Genomic DNA, 18,835 nt, shown 5'->3' on the forward strand with positions numbered 1-18,835 from the left:
CACTGCGCCACCGGGGAAGCCCCCAAGTTATTTTCTGACCTGTCACATTTAAAAATATTTTCACTACCACAAATTTAGAACTTGGGACAAGAATATATTTTATTTTCTCATATAAGTTCTACCAAAAATATATTTTTTTCTTAACTTAAAAATACAGCTTTGGAAAGCAAAATTTGAGCTGTTATAATCATTATATGTTTTACAAACAGTTGTGAAAAGAGAAGATCAACGGAATGGATTCGATTTTTAAATATAAAAATGTTCATTTTAAAAGCTTGACCTTGTCCTTTAATAACTTCAAGGTGGGGTTCTTGCTGATTTTCTTGTTAAAGATGACCAGGAGTTCCTCTTCAGATTTGTGATGTTCATTTGTCACTGCATAATACTGAGCTAAAACCTTCACAAAGGAAAACAACTGTCAAATGGGTGTATTTGTCCTGAAAATTGACCTACCATGTTCTTTCTCTGACCCACAATAAGGCCGACAGTGACAAATGAAAGAACCCAGGTACTGGTTACACAGGGTGTCCTGCTCGTGACAATTCATGTAGCTGTACACGTGTGAGCACTGGGCTGCATGTTTCAGACACTGATAAAAAGTTACAATGAGAAAAAACCATTGTTCTGCAATAATCAAAAGACAGCAACGTATCTAGAGCAGTAATTTTCATATTTAATGTAGGCTCTGCTCTGGCTGAGGAAGCGTGGATGGGGTCTGGCTCTATCCCTTCCCCACAAGCCCCGAGGGGCTAAAAGGAGCAACTTGAAAGTCACTGAGACACACACATACACACTACAGTATTTCAGATTTAGAAAAACAGAACAAAACTGTGTATTTTAAAATAAAGAACTGATTCTCCCCAGCTTATATATACCTGGTTCATACTTCATACCTTTTTCCTTAGCTTTTTGATTGTTATTTCGTTGTCTGGGGCCTGTTTCAGAACAGCTTTAATAGTTCCCTTCCAGTTGAATTTACCTACGATATAGAGAATTATATGTAAAACACTGTATTTTGTTGTACTACCAAAAGGGTTAAGAAACCATTTCTGCACCATCTATTTGCTGCTACCCAGGAATGAAGAAGCCCAGAAAGGACAGGATGCCACAGTACCGTGCTGCAGACACCTGACCCGTCCAATCACAGTGGCCGAGAAGCGCTGACTACCATCCACAGAACTCATTCTTAGAGTGAGCAGGTTAACTAAGTACCATTAAGTACCACCGTCCTATAAATTCCTATAAAAAGATAGGGCTTGTATCTAATGAACTTAAGATTTACTAAGGATCCACTAAGATCAAGGGGCTTTCTAAGCACAGCAGGCAAGGCAAAGATGAGCAAAAGGAGCTGAACCTTGAACCAGAGAGGACAGAGGACAGCCACAAATAATTACTGTCAGCAGGTTAGGACTCATCTCGGGAACCTCTGCTTCTGGGGAGATGAAGACATGTAGGCTGAAGATACATAAGGCTAATGAAAGAAATCAAAGATTTAAATACACGGAAAGACATGCTATGTTCATGGCGTAGAAGACTCAACGCAGTAAAGTGATCAATTCTCCCCAGATTGATATACAGCAATTCCTATATAAATCACAGCAAGATTCTTTGCAGACATAGGCAAGATTATTCTAAATCTTCTAATTTTGAAAAAGAATAAAGCGAGAGGAATAAGCCTACCCAATTTCAAAACTTTGGCTATAACTACTCTAGTCAACAATGTGTGGTGGAGGGACGGATAGACAAACCAATGAAACAGAACCCAGAACAGAACTACACAAATATGCAAAAGCAATTCACTGAGGGAAAAGACAGCCTTTTCAACAAATGGTGTGGACCAACTGGACACTGATGAGCAAAGAAATGAACATTGAAGCAAGTCTCATACCTCATAAAAATTAACTCAAAATGGATCATGGACTTGGGTGTAAAAATCTAAAACTGTAAGACATTTCGGAAAAAAACAGAAAAAAAGTCTTTGGGATTTAGGGCTGGCAAAGAGAGTTCTTAGATGACATCAAAAGTTATCATCTCTTAAAGGAAAAACTGACAAATGAGGCTTCATCAAAATCAAAAACTTCTGCTCTACAAAAAGATACTGTTAAGAGGATAAAAGGACAAGCTACAGACTGAACAAAAACTTGCAAACCACATATCTCACAAAGGACTAGTATTTAGAATATATAAAGAACTCTCAAGGGCTTCCCTGGTGGCGCAGTGGTTGGGAGTCCGCCTGCTGATGCAGGGGACACGGGTTCGTGCCCCGGTCCGGGAAGATCCCACGTGCCGCTGAGTGGCTGGGCCCGTGAGCCGTGGCCGCTGAGCCTGCGCGTCCGGAGCCTGTGCTCCGCAACGGGAGAGGCCACAGCAGTGAGAGGCCCGCGTACCGCAAAAAGAAAAAAAAGAAAAAAAAAGAAAAGAAAAAAAAAAAAGAACTCTCAAATCTCAACAGTTAAAAAAAAAAATCAAACAATCCAATTAGAAAATGGGCAAAGAACGAGAACAGACAATTTAATGAAGAGATAGACAAATGGGAAATAAGTACATGAAAAGATATTCAACGTCATTAGGGATATACAAATTAAAACCACTGTGAGCTATTACTACATACCCATTGAAATGGCTGAAATAAAAAACAGTAACACCAAATGCTGGCCAGGGTGTGGGGAAACTGGACCCCTCACACATTGCTGGAGGGAATATTAAACGGTACAGCCACTCTGAGAAAGTTGGCAGTTTAAAAAACTAAACATGCAACTACCGTACGAGACAGCCACTGCACTCCTGAGCATTTGTTCCAGAAAACATGACGCATGTCCACAGGAAAACCTGTACATGCACTTTATTCATAATAACCCTGAACTGGAAATAACCTAGATGTCTGTCAACAGATGAATGGATAACCAAATTGTGGTACATTCACACCAGGCCACTGCTCACAATGAAGAGGAATGGATTATTGAGATGTGCAGCAACCTGGATGAATCTCCTGAGAACAATGCTGAGTGAAAAGAGCCAATCTCAAAAGGTTACAGACTAAATGATGCCATTTATGTCACATTCTGAAATTATAAAATTATAGAAATGGAGAGGTAAACGGAGGTAAACGGACAGTGTTGACCTCTGGGGTAAAGGAGGGGGTGGGGCGAGAGGAAAGTGGGCGTGGCTATAACAGGGCAGCAGGAGGGTCCCCGTGGGGACGGGAATGTTTGTCTCTTGACTGTACGAGGTCAACGGCCCAGTGGCGTTCTGTCCTACAGTTGGTATCAGCCTAGGAGGAAATGGGGTAAAGGCTACAGAAGGACCCGTAAGTCTGTATTATTTCTTACAACTGCACGTGAATCTACAATTATCTCAAAACTGAAAATTTAACTTAAAAAAAAAAAAGAGAAGCTTCACGTAATCAAAGTTACAAGCTAAGAAATCTAACCCAACTCGGGCAGTTACTGAAGTTCTGTGAATAAAGTCTTGATTCCCATCACGTCCTCGGGCCTGTTCTTGACTGGCAGGACCCTAGGGAGTGCTCTAGGCCTGAGCAGTGGGAACAGCTCTGCGGAGGGGGCAGCGCTTAAGCGGAACCTTGGAGCTGACAAGTGCGCACTCTGGCTGAGGGACGGGGTGGCCGTGGGGCTCCGAGCGCGGGGACAGCAGGGACAGACCCAGAGACGGGAGGAGGAACAGCCAAGCCTGGCTGGACTTCAGGGTACTTCTAGGAGAGGATGAGAGGCAGGGACAAGGAAGCAGGGAGAGCGAACAGGGCCTCAGAACCAGGGTTTATTTTAAGTTCCAAAGATAACACATGTTTCCAATCCAGACAGCTTTACATTCCATCCTCAAAGCTGGACAGACCCTGTACGACTGACTCACACAGCTCTCGCTCATTACTTAGCAGTTACACCCTAGAGAATGGATTTTGCTTCAAGTTCTTCCACATGCCTCCGGAAAACATTCCACTTGCCTCCGGAGGGCAGGACCTTGGGACGGGCCCAGCTCTCCTCCTCCCCCAGCCTAAAGAGGGTAGAGCTTCCAAATGATGGTAGCCATACCTTTTGCAGGAGCCTCATGGTTTTCCGGTTCTCCGTCCTCAGAATGTCCGGGGAGCTTAATCTTTTTCTTCTTAGAATCTGCTTCAACTAAGTAATTAGAAAGATTTAAAAAAATATTTCGCATTTATACTAGTGGCTACCATTTAATGAGAGGCCTACATGGTCAGGCCCCTCACATCCATCACCCTGCTCATTCCCCAAGCACCCCAGCCCCGTGGGGTTTCTCCTCCAAGGCAGATGACAAAATGGGCAGTTGCAAGGTGATGGCACCTGCCCAGACTAAGTCCAGGACGGCCTGATCCCAAACCTTATGCTCTTTGCCTTACGTGGTTCAAAATGCAAGGTCTAACAGATTTTAGACATCCCAAACTCACAGCTTAAAAAGTATTTAACAGGGGCTTCCCTGGTGGCGCAGTGGTAGAGAGTCCCCCTGCCGATGCAGGGGACACGGGTTCGTGCCCCGGTCCGGGAAGATCCCCCATGCCGCAGAGCGGCTGGGCCCGTGAGCCATGGCCGCTGAGCCTGTGCGTCCGGAGCCTGTGCTCCGCAACGGGAGAGGCCACAACAGTGAGAGGCCCACGTACCGCAAAAAAAAAAAAGTATTTAACAAACCCTGGGGGGCTTCCCTGGTGGCAGAGTGATTAAGAATCCACCTGCCAAAACGGGGGACACGGGTTCGAGCCCTGGTCCGGGAAGATCCCACATGCCGTGGAGCAACTATGCCCATGTGCCACAACTACTGAGCCTGTGCTCTAGGACCTGTGAGCCACAACTGCTGAAGCCTGAGCACCTAGAGCCCGTGCTCCGCAACAAGAGAAGCCACCGCAATGAGAAGCTCGTGCACCACAACGAAGAGGAGCCCCCGCTCGCCCCAACTAGAGAAAGCCGGCACGCAGCAACGAAGACCCAACGCAGCCAAAGATAAACAAAAATAAATAAATAAATTTATAAAAAAAACAAAAAACAAACCCTGGAGCATAAGCTAGCCACAAACCTTCCGAATGCTTCTGCTTTCTTTTCCCTAGACTGGTTTTTGTCTCCCCTTCCCGCTCCGCGCCTCCATCCACCGCCCCGTCCTGGGTGCACTCAGCCTTGCTCCTCTTCCTCTGGCTCTTATTCCCTGCAGAGCCGGCGGCCTCGAAGACGGCCTCCCCTGCAGTCTCCTGCTTGGCCTCCTGTCCTGCTTTGCGCTTCTTAGGCTTCTGACTCTTTGAATTCTCTTGGTGGTTTTCTAATTTTAGTTCTTTCTTTTCCTTTTTTCTCTTCTTCTGCCGTCCTTCCTTCCTTTCTCTCTTACTCTTCTTCGTCTCTGCTGGCTCTTCCATGCTGTCATTTGCTTTGGAGGACGCGACCTTGGCGTTGTTCTCTGCACATGGTTTGGTCGCTTGCTCCAGCGGCTGCTGATCTTGCCCCTTACTGACTGGTTCCTTATTGTTAAGCGAAACCAAGAAACACATAAATACTCATTCCAGACACATATCATCTCATGTATCTACTGAATAAATTCTTCTAAGGAAATTTTTATTACTTACCATTTTACAACTGTGACCCCCACCAAAATAGTTAACATGTGGCAGTAAGTATACAAAAATGGAAAAAACTACCCACAGCCCACATTCCTCTCTGCACTTAACATTTTCATTCCACTGGAAAAGTGAAGAATCCGTATGCCACGTAAAAGCCAGACCTTTAATTCTGGCTCGCTCTTTGCCTTTTAGGTAGAAGATGAGCATGTAGGTGTGGCAGAAACCACCAGATTTATGCATCTGCAGACCTGGGTTCAAGTTCCAGCTCTGTTCATTACTAGCCAGGTAACTCAGGGCAAGTTATTTACCTGCTCCAAACCTATTTCCTCATCTGTGAAAAGACAGTTAGTGATATCTACCTGATACAGTTCATGTACCAATAAAATGAGAAAAGCGATGCTCAATAAAGCAGCCAGATGTACGGGAAGAGTTTTGTAAACTACTGAGTACTAGACAGAGGTGCTGTTATCATCATCAGTGTTTAGATTGATGGTTACCCTTAGCGGACAGTCAGGGACACCTGGACAGGTATAAAGTGGAGAGTAAGGAACCATGGAAATGTGAGCTGGAATAAGATAAACTTCCCATTTACTACACCACCTTATTCAAACCAGCGCACAGATTGTTTTAAAAAATGACTTCAGCAAAGCCAGCCCCATTGCCTGCTGTCGTCTGACTATAAATATGCTGCAGTCTCTAGACCTGCCCTTTCTCAAGAAAGGATGTGGAGCAATTCACTGAACTGCTCGGGGAGCCCTGATGCATCTGGAGGGACAGGGGCTGGCGGCTCCTGGGCTGCTGCAGGTGTGGTGGACAGTCCGAGGCCAGGGCCCACGTTCCATCTCTGTTAGTTAACGGCCAGGTGACTGGCACAAGTCACCGCAGTCCTCCTCCCGTGAGAGGCGAGGCCACAAGGGGGGAATGCTGCCCCCAAACTGGACCAAATGAAGGACTGGCTTTCACTGACAAACAAGAACTCTACTGAGCTCCCGCCTCGGGCAACCCTTAATGCCCAGCCCCCGGCTCAAAGAGTAGCATTTAGGATATTAATACTAAAGATTAAATAGTTGGAGTTTTCTCAGCAGCAGTTCAGAGAAGTCAAGTCGTCCGTGTACATGCGGGCGAGGCAGGGGATGAGTTCAGAAAGGATCTCAGGAGGAAGAGGGACACCCTGTCCTACAAGCTCCTTCCTAGGGTACAGTGTGTAGTGAGCGTGATCACAACAGGGTCTGAGCGCCGCAGCCCTGAGACCGACCCGTTCAGCTAAGTCTCTAGCTGCTGCCTCGCCTCCACTTCCAAACCAATCCCCCAGCTGCTGCAAGAAGGCGGAGAGAGGGAGGGGAGAGAGCGAGGAAAGGAAGGAGGGAGGGAGGGAGACACACATTCACCCGCCCAGCAGCTACTCAATAAATGAGTGAACAAATTCACTCCCCATCTACTTCCTATTTCATTCCAGGCTCTCCTCCAACGTGGTCCCCTCAGGGACGACTTCACCGACTCTCTCCTGACAGAGCACCCTCCTTTACTCTCTGCCCCGTCTCCTGCCTCCCATTGCTTCCTGGCCCGTATCACCACCTGACACCATAGCATCGACCCTTATACGCAGCTGTCTGTCTGTCTCCCCCACTAGAATACAGCTCTGGAGGGCAGGACTTGGGCCTGAGGATGGCTGCGTCCACAGTGACCAGGTGCGATGCACACCAGGGTACAGAGGGTGTTGCAGCTGAGGAGAATATAAAGTCTCCAGCCCAACACCTCCGGGGCCTCTGAACTGTTTGCACCACAGTCTCTCGGCACGTGCTGGGACATTTACTGCACAAAGGCAATGCAATAACAAGCCTCGTTTTACAGAGCTCAGAGTTTACCACGAGCTGCTTACTGGTTATTTTATTTAATTCTTAGTATGTTCACAGCTTTAAAAAGGAAAGTGGAAAACCCTTTTTTTTTGAACTCTGGAGTTAAACTAAGTAATTTTAAACTTTTGATTCTTAGTTAAAATGTAAATAACCTTTAAAAAGCAGGTGTCACATAACTGCCAATTAAATGATTGGTTGTAAGGTTTCAAAGGCCTAGTTTGTACGTTTAGAGACAAACGCTAGATATACTGCCAAGAGAAAGTTTCATTTTTATCCCAATTTGTGGCCAAAACTATTCTCTCTACATAAAAAAGCAAATCAATTGCTGACAAGGTGACTAGAATAAAAGACCAGTCAGACCCCACTGTTTTTTTTTTTGAAACACTAACAATATGTCTCCAGATGGGACTTATGCTCCAAGTAGGAGCTAAGTGCAACTGAATTAATGAGAAAAATGTTTAACAATATAACCAAGAATGTGCCTACAAGATATCAAAGTAAGACTCTCTGCATGTATATTCCACGTCTGGGGCCTCTCTGATCAAACCATTTTGACTGAAGGTGGTTGACTCATTTACTCCAATGACTTCTCCGTCCAGCAGAAGGAAGGAGGCACTTACCAAGTGCCCCCTACCTGCTGGGTATGAGCTGGGATGCCTGTATACCCTCATTTGCCTTCTGTGACCCCTCACCCCACACCTAAAAGAACACCTAGTCACCCTCTCTATCCTCACCCTGTTTATTTTTCTTGGTGGCACTATCACACCTGAGATATTTTCTATTTTTTGTTTGGGGCCTGACACATATCAGGTACCCAGTAAGTACTGAGTATAAACACCCACTTTTATTTAAGATAAGGAAACTTAGGCTCAGAGAGGTTAAATAACATGCTCAAGATCAAATGCTTGGCAAACAGCATAGCAGGGATTCAAACCAGGTCTGTCAGAAACCCGAAGGTCCTGTTCTTTCTAACACTTCCCGCTGCCTGATTTCTAAGCGGATCAATTCATGTTAGCTGGTACCATTATCAAATATTGGGATTAAATACCTTTCTCTGCACAATAAGGAAATCTTCTCTGCAGTGCACTGTTTATTCCTTCCCATTAATGAAGGCACAGAGAGGCTCTCTGAAAAAGAAGGCTGTCTTGACCTCCAAAAATAAGACAGTCCCATTTCATTATTACCAATCATTTTTGCCACACTGCAAGTCTAGAATGAGATCTGACTTACATTGCTGGAAGCTTCAGAAAAGATATTCCACACCTGCTCCAGGATGGATTCATTATGAACTTTTAAACTGTTCTTCATCCAATTCTGTATGAAAAAAAAAAGAAAAAAACCCCACTTATCCCATATTTTGACAGGTATACATAAGCTGTCACCAATAGGCCCATATCCCTTCCATTCAAGGAAGTCATATCAAATACATACCTGAAATTTCGCCCTTTTCCTGGGAACGTTGTCAAAACCACTAATTTGCCCTAAAAGTTCCCTCACTTTGGGGCCGACATTGGGTCTTTTTATTAATTCATTAATTTTCTACAAAAAACGAAGATAAAACAAAAACAATAAATAATTGACAGATGAGTTTCACGAAAGTCAAACTAGCGGGTTCACACGTCACGTACAGATTTTGTATTAGTGTCTATGTTTACAAATTCAACATAGTACTGAAAGTCCAGAGCAATTAGGCAAGAAATAAAAAGCATCCACACTGGAAAGGAAGAAGTAAAATAATCTGTTCGCAGATAACACAGTCTTATACGGTGCAAACCCAAAAGATTCCACAAAAAGAATCTTCAGGGCCAATTAACAAGTTCAGCAGTCACAGGATACAAAATCAACACTCAGAAATCAAGTTGCATTTATATACGCTAACAGTAAACAAATCGAAAAAGAAATTAAGAAAACAATTCCATTTATAATACCATCAAAACGAATAGAATGCTTAGGAACAAACTAAACCAACCAAGGGGGTGAAAGACATATACTGAAAACTACAAAACACTGCTGAGAGAAATTAAAGATACAAATAAATGGAAAGATATCCCATGTCCATGAATTGAAGACAATATTATTAAGATGTCAGTACTACCCAAAGAGAGCTACAGATTCAAATGTAATCCCTACCAAAAAATGGAAAAGTTCTGGAGATAGATGGTGGTGATGGCTGTACAACACTGTGAGTGTACTTAGTTGTATATACTTTAAAATGGTAAACTATATGTCATGTATAATCTATCACAATTCTTAAAAACTGAAAGAAAAACATATAAACAAACCAAAAGTGATCAAAAGAATAAGACAGTGGATAATCTAGGCACTAGGGAATAAATTTAAGATCAAGACAACAATATTAAAATCGAACAAACAAACATGACATAGCAAGAACAAGAGATGAAAAATAAATAAGTGATCTATAGAAAGGGCTTATGGCAATCACAGTGAAGGCAGAGGAAAAAGGTAATTATTAAAGTTAGGGAGATGGCAATCCATAAGAAAGGTGGTCACTTATGAGCCAACAAATAAAGACAAATAATGCAGCCAAACAAATATAGTGCAGGAAAGGGTCCCTGCATTAGGGAAGAACTGCAGCTATATATAAACAGACCAGAAAAAAACTGATACAGGATACAAAGAGGATAAGGCACCCAGGCAGAAAAACGAATCAAGAAAGCATGAACAAGGAAGAAGTCAGGCTAGCTCAGCACTGGCCAGAGCCACGTGCTGAACCAGAGGAGAAGCGTACCAGCGACGGAGTTTGGAGGAAGACACTGAGATCCATGCCAAATAGGGTATTTCCCCCTGACCCACTATCCACTCTCCGTGTGTAAGCACAGAGACAACGGGAAGGATGCTCGGTGAACATTAACACTGATGGGATTCCAAAATTCAATCTTTAAAAATGGAGAATTTAAGGATTTAAGGAAAAGAATAAATACCCAAATCCACGTCTGTTGGACAGGTCGCAGCAGGACCCGTGCACTCTCCCAGCAGACCACATTCGGTCTCAGGTGTCTGCTGACGATGCCAGCTAGGGAGCTACAGAGGACTCAGATGGGGAGCGGACTGGTGCACCAGGACAGAATCCGGAACAAAGTCCTTGGATCTCTAATACAGTGGCACGGCTGCTGAAGCCTGACAGTTTAGAACAAGGGTGGGCAAACCTTTTCTGAAAAGATTTGAGGCTTTGCAGACCATTCAGTGTCTGTCCTAACTACTCAGTGCAGTCCTTGGAGCACTGAAGCAACCACAGACAATGTGTAAACAAATGGGTATGGCTGGGTGCCAATAAAACTTCACAAAGAGGTGGTGGGCTGGATCTGACCTGTGGGCTGTACTTTGCTGACCTCTGCGCTAGAGGATTTCATTCAAGATGTGATGTCAACAGTCACAGAACTCACACACCAGGTACCTCCAGCTCAGGGGCCTAGGAATGTCATCTGGTACTCAGGGAGAGCAGACATAGGGCCCCAAAGTATGGCTGATGGCCGCCAGCCCAAATATCTCAGTTAAGACAAGGGGTCTCACTAGCTTCTCAATTTGCACTGGCAGACTCTGTTAGTCCTTCGTGAACCGATTTTCCCTCCCAGGAGTTTTCTAACTCAGTAAGCGAGTCAATATCAGAAAATCCACATTTAAACTCTGTCATCAAAGAGAATAACTATTTATTTGATTTCCAGGAAAATACAGAGTTTCCACACAGAGGACATTTGTCTTTTCATTCTCCTACCTTCCTTTCTGAATCTTTCCTCCTGCTACTCTTCTGTAAATGGTGAATAACATACTGGAAGTTATACCTCAGTAAACTAGGGATTTCGTTGCTTTTGCCACTTTTTTAATGTATGCTTTCATTTTATTTTAGAAGTAGAAAATTCCTCCCATTTATGAAGATGTCTCTGTTTTGCCTGACTCTGATGACAGACGCCACAGCTTAACATAGTCTGAGTTATAAAAGTTGCATCATCACTAGATGCAGATACAGATTAGAAAGTTTCCGTTCGGTTTCGTAGCCAAGGGAAAGTCAGTGAGAATTTGGAAATATTTTTGCAAGAGATCTGCAAAACGTGTAGATTAAAGACAAAATACACTGCAGTTGCACTGAAAGGAGAAATAAAGAGCTCTATCCTAAGATGTGATGTTTCTGGGTCTTGCCTGCACGGATGATAACATTTATTCTTGGTTTCTTAGGTGTCCCAAGAAAGTAGAAGATGTCAGATGAAGCTTTTTGATGAATTAGATCTTACAGGGCTTCCCTGGTGGCGCAGTAGTTAAGAATCCGCCTGCCAATGCAGAGGACACGGGTTCGAGCCCTGGTCCAGGAAGATCCCACATGCCGCAGAGCAACTAAGCCCATGCGCCACAACTACTGGGCCCGCGCACCTAGAGCCCATGCTCCGCAACAAGAGAAGCCACCGCAATGAGAAGCCTGCACACCACAATGAAGAGTAGCCCCCGTTCTCCGCAACTAGAAGAAGCCCGCGTGCAGCAACAAAGACCCAATGCAGCCAAAAATAAATAAAAATAAAAACAAATTAAAAAACAAACAAACAGTTGAAGTCTTTAAAAAAAAAGAGATACAGTCCAAGTAAAATAATAATAATAATAAAAAAAGAAAGACCTTACCTGAATCCATGCCTGCTGTTTAACATCACCTTTGTGGGTTTTACCTTCATACCCTTTGCCACCATACTTCTGATCTTCGCTTATGCATTTCACATGGTTTTTATAGTCGTCACCCCTTAAAGTGAGAAAGTTCCACCGTTAGATTGATTCTCAAATTGGAGTCTCTGTGTAAAGCTAGCACGCTGCCCCAGCCTTCTGCCGTCCACACTTACAACCACATCTGTGCTCTGCACAGCCATCCCACCTCTTTCACTTACTATACTGGTAACCTCCTGGTCACATCACATTTTCCTTCTTCCCAACTGTTCAAAACCCACCACCAAACTTTCCACCCAAATGTCTTAAAATCAAATTGATAGGCAGCATTTTTTTTTTAGTCATATGTGAATATATACTAAATAAAAAAGGAAAGAATTCTCTACAATAGGGTGGCTTTATCTTAAATTACAAAACCTGTAGGACTTCCTGGTAATATAGTAGGCAATCAATAATCAGTTGTAGACTAAGTTAAAAGGTGGTGTAAAATGGTGGTATCAGGTCACAAAAAAGATCTAGGAGTCTTGGAAAAAAAGGAAACTTGATTCTCTCAAACGATCTTTCTAAAGCTCTATGGGGTCCTCAGGGAAACGTGGGAGCAAGGTTGAGGGCAAAGTCCCCTAAGGAGAAACCACCCAATTTTCACCTGTTCTATATATCTCTCCTCCTAGGATTAGGTATGAAAGAAGACTTTAGCAGTTTCCAAACTTTTTTTTTTCTTTTTTTAAATATCACTGCTTTAGAAAGAAATTAAAAGGGACTGTCAGCAAATATTCCCCAAATGCCATAGAGGCCATTAGGACGGATGCACCAAAAATGACCTTTTTACCTGAACCCTCTGAAGCTGAAGGGAATCAGTATGAGGCTGAGGTTGGCCAACTACAAATGACCCTCCCGAAGAAACAGGGACGAGCAAGATCCATCCTGCACCCTCCCCTCAGTCCTCCCCTTTCCAGAGACCCTCTCAGTGGAAGCACCTGACACACGGGGGGCCAGGAGCTTCACTGCCACCATCACCACCGATTTTCTAGGGAGGGCCGAGCCTCTTCTCCCAGATAGCTCCTCCACTGTGAATTAATAAATTCATTTGCTGGTCTATAAATCCATTTCTTCACTGTGATCAGCACACCACACCCCTGAAACCCTACTCCACGTGGTCACCTCTCTGGGTCTGGTAACAGTGCCAAGGACACAACAGCAAGTGTCACAGACTGGTCAGATTATGACCGAACCCATAATTCCCTTTCCCTGAGTCTTCCCTTTAAATCATCCTTAAAAGGCAAATGGTCTTGTAAGGCACTTTTAATTTTTTTTCTTAATTTCTTTTCTCAAATTTGCCTCTTGCTTATTCTTTTTTTTTTTTTACTGCTTTGTGGGACCAGGGGCTCCATAATTGGTCTGGACCTTTACTATGGATCTACCTGAATTCTGTGGAACTTACCAGAAGTCTTTACCACAGTCAATGCAGGAAAGACATTCACAGTTTCTGCAAAGAGCCACATGCTTTTCTACTTGTATTTTCTTCACTGATTCACCACATGCATTGCATGTAAAAAATACCATTTTTAGCTAAATGATTAAATATTTTTTTAACCAAGACAGGTTTTAAGTCTTATCCTAAAAAAAAAAATCAAAAAGGAAAAAAGATTATTATTGTAGTCTGAAACTTCTTTTCCAAATATACGATTCAGACAGCTAGCTTTTCACATGAAAACAACAACACAACTGAATCAAAGTTGATTAGCAATCTGCATAAACCTCTACCACCACATAAGTAAAATTATAATCAACAATAATAATATGGCTAACTTTTGTTGAGTGCTTACCATGTGCTGGGCTCTATCCTAACAGCTTTAAGCTAATGAACTTATTTAATCCTCATAGCAACCCTATGAGGTAAGAACTATTACTGCTCACAATTTACATGGGGCATTGGGACTCAGAGAGATTAAGCAATTTGCCCAAGGTCACACAGTAGCAGAACCAGGATTTAAGCTTCACAGGCTGTCTCTAGAGATGAAGAGTTTTGGGGGCGTTAAATGAAATATCCTACCTTTCCCAATAACTTAAAGTGCATACATGCGTTCTCTTTCTCTCTAATGCCTCTAGGTATGTGCTGCAAATTATTTCAAGTCCCCAAATACAATAAGAACACAGCAAAAGGGGAACTGAGGAAGGTTTAGAAAGTGGAGAAGAGGCCTAAAAAAATAAGCACAAAAAGCACTCCTATAGGCATAACTATGTACCCACCAGATGTTAAAAATGAGGATGTGGGAGGGAGGGAGACGCAAGAGGGAAGACATATGGGATCATATGTATATGTATAGCTGATTCACTTTGTTATAAAGCAGAAACTAACACACCATTGTAAAGCAATTATACCCCAATAAAGATGTTTAAAAAAAAAAAAAAAAAAAAAATGAGGATGTGCCTCTCGGTTTTAATGGACAGGAGTAGGTGTGGCTCCCTGTCAGATCAATAAGAAAGAAATGGGACCATACTCAGGTGTCCCAATGCTGGGTGCTGCATTACTGGAGGGTGTTCCCAAACCCAAGTGTCCCGAGCACTGCCCCATGATTAAGTGGGTCCACACCTACACATTACCATTTAAAAAGTTCACGGAGATACTATTGTGCTCAACAAAACCTAAAAGTGTGACAGAAGTCATAGTAACTTTCCAGGGTTATATAATTTTTTATCACTAGATTCTAAGAGTGTTGTCATTTTACATTATAAATAAGTTTCACAGCAAAAATATTGAGAACAATTGTTTAACCCAGCACTTTCTTCCTCATGGTGAAGGTAAGGATCAAGTGAACTGATACAATTTGTTTCCGGATAAGACGTCATTCGAGAATCCTTCAGCACAAAAGAGTGACTCCTGGGTCGTGGAAAATTCTCATGTATGAAATCACTGTCTCTCCTCCACTCCCACGTTCTGAGTCACTGCTGGAGAGGACATACCTAAGCAAGGATCAGGGCTATTCGCATCCATTCAACCCTGAATGGAAATGTACATCCTGGCTGCAACTCCAGGATTTACAGAGGCCCAGCTGATCTCTCTTGGGGGTCTCTTGCCCCGCAGAGCACTGCTGGATGTCAGTTTGCCTGATGTGCTACACACAAAACGCGGGTCCCTGACCCCAGGACCCCTTCCTCAGCTCACCATCAGGGTTACATGTGGTCAGCTACAGCCTAGCAGAGAATCCAGAGGAAAACAAACCTGACTGTTCTGGGATGTGCACCAACAAAGACCATCTTCTCACCTGATTATGGTAAAGACATGTGAAACAGTCACAAGTCCTGGGGGGCTGGCATCACTTGGACTGTGACTTATTCCCCCGAAGCCAGCATTCTGTACCCAGCAGAAGGATGATAGATTACTGGCAGGCAACAGAGCAGCCACCCTGCCTCACAAGGAGAACAAGGCCAGAACAAAAGCCCACACCACACTGTCAAATAAATAGTCTCTAGTGGCACTTTGGTCTAAGAATGAGAGTAAACCATTAATTAAGCACCAAGAAATGGACTGTCAAGGTAGAAGCAGCTGCGATGGGGCAAATTATCTGCTGGAAAATTTAGAAGTACTTTCATAAGGAGATTCAACAATGAAAAAAACACCCCCTCAAACTGAAGCTATGGACTGGAGCTTTCCAACCTTCATTTTTGAGGTCTATTCTGTATCTTAATCAAGGCGGAGAGGGGAGGGGAGGAGGCTTAGGCAAGCTTTGAGATCCAGTTGGGAGGTGCAGGCTGCAGTGGAAGGTCAGGAATTAAAGGCCTGAAGAGGACCGCTGGAGACAAAATTTATCAACTCAAAGAAGCCAGTGATGTTGACAAAAGAAGATGCTCGGAATATCTGTGTAAAACATGTTTTTACCTCTGGGGATTAACCATACACAGTGCAAACATCCGTTCAGGCGAGGATTAGAATTTGGTCACGTGTCCGTCAGAAAAATACCCCTCCAAACGTTTTCATTTGGTCTTTCGTGGCATACGTTTACATTTAGAAATCTGTTGCGACTCTTTAAAAGGTAGAATGGGTACCTAGCACAGTAAGCCAGAACTCAGTCTCACAGTGCCTCTGGAATTTTAGAGCCATCACTGCGTTTTTAGAGTTGATGAGCAATGGGGGCAGTGTGGCCACCTGCTTGCTAAGGAGATAAGGTCTGTAAGGAGCTTACCCCTTTCTTTTATGCAGTAAACACTTGCCTGTGTGCCTGTTGGGGGAGAGGAGGGAGGGGCTGCAAAACAGCAAGCCCAAAACCACCCTAACTGCACAGCCTGCCTGGCAAGCCTGAGCGCAGGGCTAACAATTTCAGAAGTGCAAACGCTACAAACTTACAAGACACCCTGTGAAAATTCAGCTCCTCTAATTGAAGATAGCACTGCACTTCCTGAAACAAAAGACTCAACTCATTCAAACTTCACAAGACTAAATAAATGTGGAAGAAATTTAAATAATTAAACTTTCAAATGATGTTTTTGGTAAATCTGTAACATTTGTAGCTCAGAGGTTAGAAAAGCTAAAAACATGCTGCATTAAGACTTTTAGGACACCTGTCTACTGGGTTCAGGTGCCATATACGTCATGACCGTCCATTTAAAGGAAACCTAAGTCTTTAGCCTAAAGCCAGGCCACACTGGGCAAGGAGACCACCCTTGTCACAGCAGAGTATGATGGGTATTGGACAGTAGCACTGAGTTGATGGGCAACAGACAGCATCAGCACGGGGCCGGGAACTTGTGAAGCAATCCAGGCACCTCAGTCTCCTCTTACCAAGACGGTAGCTGAGTTCCGTTGACCTGGGCCTGGAGTCAGGGCCAGAGGATCTGAGTTGGAGCCCGCATCTGCCAAGTGAAAACTAAATGACCTCGAGGTACCTAAACTTCGCAGATTCTGTTTATCTGTAAAATGGGCCTATTATCTATCATAGAGCACTGTGTGGAAAGTTAAATAAGATACCAGATGTCAGTGATGGATCCTTACCCAATGGTAGAATTTCTTGTAATCTATTAATCTACACATCAGTGACATGGCTCCCAGTCCCCTCCAAACACATGCTTCTTTAAATGCGACCCTCAGTCCATCCATCCATCTTCATAAACTCTCTCTAGTCTCCTATGGCTCCCCACCCCATGGGTGCCCACGCTACTGCCCTGTTCCCTGATGACATGAACTCAGGTTTGTTCTGGGATTGTATTTGGGGTGATTTTTTTACCTTCCTCCCTACACATTTTTGTATTGGTTATTAAAAAAAAAAAAAACCAACTATTCTTAAAACATTCCTTCGCATACACACACAGACCTAAACCCCATTGCCACCATCACACACCGAAACAGCCCACCTGAGGGGCCAAGCTGTCAACAGCCCCCAGTGAGCTCTGTGGCCTTGAGCACTCAACCCTCAGAACTTAAATTCTCCCATCTGTGAAAAAATGCATCTGGTCATCTAGGCCAGCCCTGAGCCCCTTGGGGGGTGGCGGGGAAGAGGGAGAATTCCAAGAAACGAAGGGTATGGTGAAAGGGAAGGACAGACAAGTACAAACTGTCCACCATCACACCTAAACCTCTGAATGTGGGGTGATGACGATCTGGATGTGCACTCAGGGAGGACCTCTCCCTTGCTCTGCAAAAACTCTAGGAGGCAGGTACACCCATCTCCACTGGACAGATGAGCCAGCTGAGGCTGTGAGAAGCTGAGCCGTGTCTCTCTGCCTCCCAGTTCCAGTCTCACAACCTCCCCACACACTACATCACCAGCACGGGTTTAAACACTGGTGAAATAACTATCTGTGCAAGTCCACCTGTCACGCACTATGCTAGGCACTGGTGGGGAAGGCTGGGGCCGCTCTTTGAATAAGTCCCAGATGGGCCCTCTGCAGGAAAGGCAGCCTTGCACGTACTCACACCCCACTTCATGCCCCTAATCTCTCCTCAGAGGCAGGGGCTGCAGAAAATCCTGACATTTATTGAGCATCTACTATGTGCCAAGCCCTATCATAAGCGGTTAACACGTTTGGGCTCATGTAATCCTTACAAGAATTCTCTGAGTTAGATTCTATATTGTTCCCTTTTGACAGACCAGGCACGAAGTGGTTCAGTAACCTGCAGCAGGTCACACGTACAGTTAGTGGCAAACCTGGATTCACACGCAGCTATTCTGTCCCTAAGTCCCGGGCTCTCAACCACTATGCCCTAAGGCCTCCTCCTTTGGGACCCAGCTCCCCAAGACTCAAAGAAGGCAAGCGCCTCGTCCCCAACATGCCTTGCAGCCCAGTCCAGCGGTGACCAACCATCCTGGCTGCAAACCCCTCTGTGGGTTCAAGGCACGGGGACCTTTCCATTTTAAAACCCGGAGGGATTGGTCATCCCAAGTCCGGAACTCCTTCCACTTCCCCAGAGTACGAAAGGGACCTGAACGCATTTCCTCCTTCCATGCGTATACGCCAAAGGAGAGACTCTCTAACGGTGGAAACGCAGGCATCGGCCACAGCGCGTCCCCCACCCCACTCTCTGAGCCCCAGCCTCCTAGGTCGGACCTCCGGGCCACCGCCCCTCACCTCTGAGCCAGCGCCCGCCAAAGGTTTCAACCGGCCGCGAGAGCACGTGGAATCGCCACCGCCCGCCCAGCGGAGCCGTCACCTCCCTCCAGAGATTACCCCAGCAAAAATCGCTTCAGCGCCTTCCCGCGCGCCTGCGCGCCGAGGCCACACCTCCTTGCGGAAGTGACGCAACCGGAAG

At 44.5% G+C, this 18,835-nt stretch overlaps 1 protein-coding gene across 1 annotated transcript; it reads right to left on the reverse strand.

The window, feature by feature from the left end:
* Positions 1-44: 44 nt before the first annotated feature.
* Positions 45-18,787, reverse strand: LYAR (Ly1 antibody reactive). The gene is made up of 9 exons (XM_024741869.1): positions 18,655-18,787; positions 13,532-13,707; positions 12,055-12,169; positions 8,860-8,967; positions 8,659-8,742; positions 5,041-5,473; positions 4,047-4,133; positions 894-979; positions 45-397 (listed from the first exon to the last, which is right to left on the reverse strand). Exons 2-9 carry the CDS (start codon positions 13,651-13,653, stop codon positions 263-265), a joined length of 1,170 nt encoding a protein of 389 aa, XP_024597637.1. The 5' UTR covers positions 13,654-13,707; positions 18,655-18,787; the 3' UTR covers positions 45-262.
* Positions 18,788-18,835: the final 48 nt, after the last annotated feature.

The sequence above is a fragment of the Neophocaena asiaeorientalis genome, unplaced genomic scaffold, assembly GCF_003031525.2.
Source record: "Neophocaena asiaeorientalis asiaeorientalis breed wild unplaced genomic scaffold, Neophocaena_asiaeorientalis_V1.1 scaffold218, whole genome shotgun sequence".
NCBI lineage: Eukaryota > Metazoa > Chordata > Mammalia > Artiodactyla > Phocoenidae > Neophocaena > Neophocaena asiaeorientalis.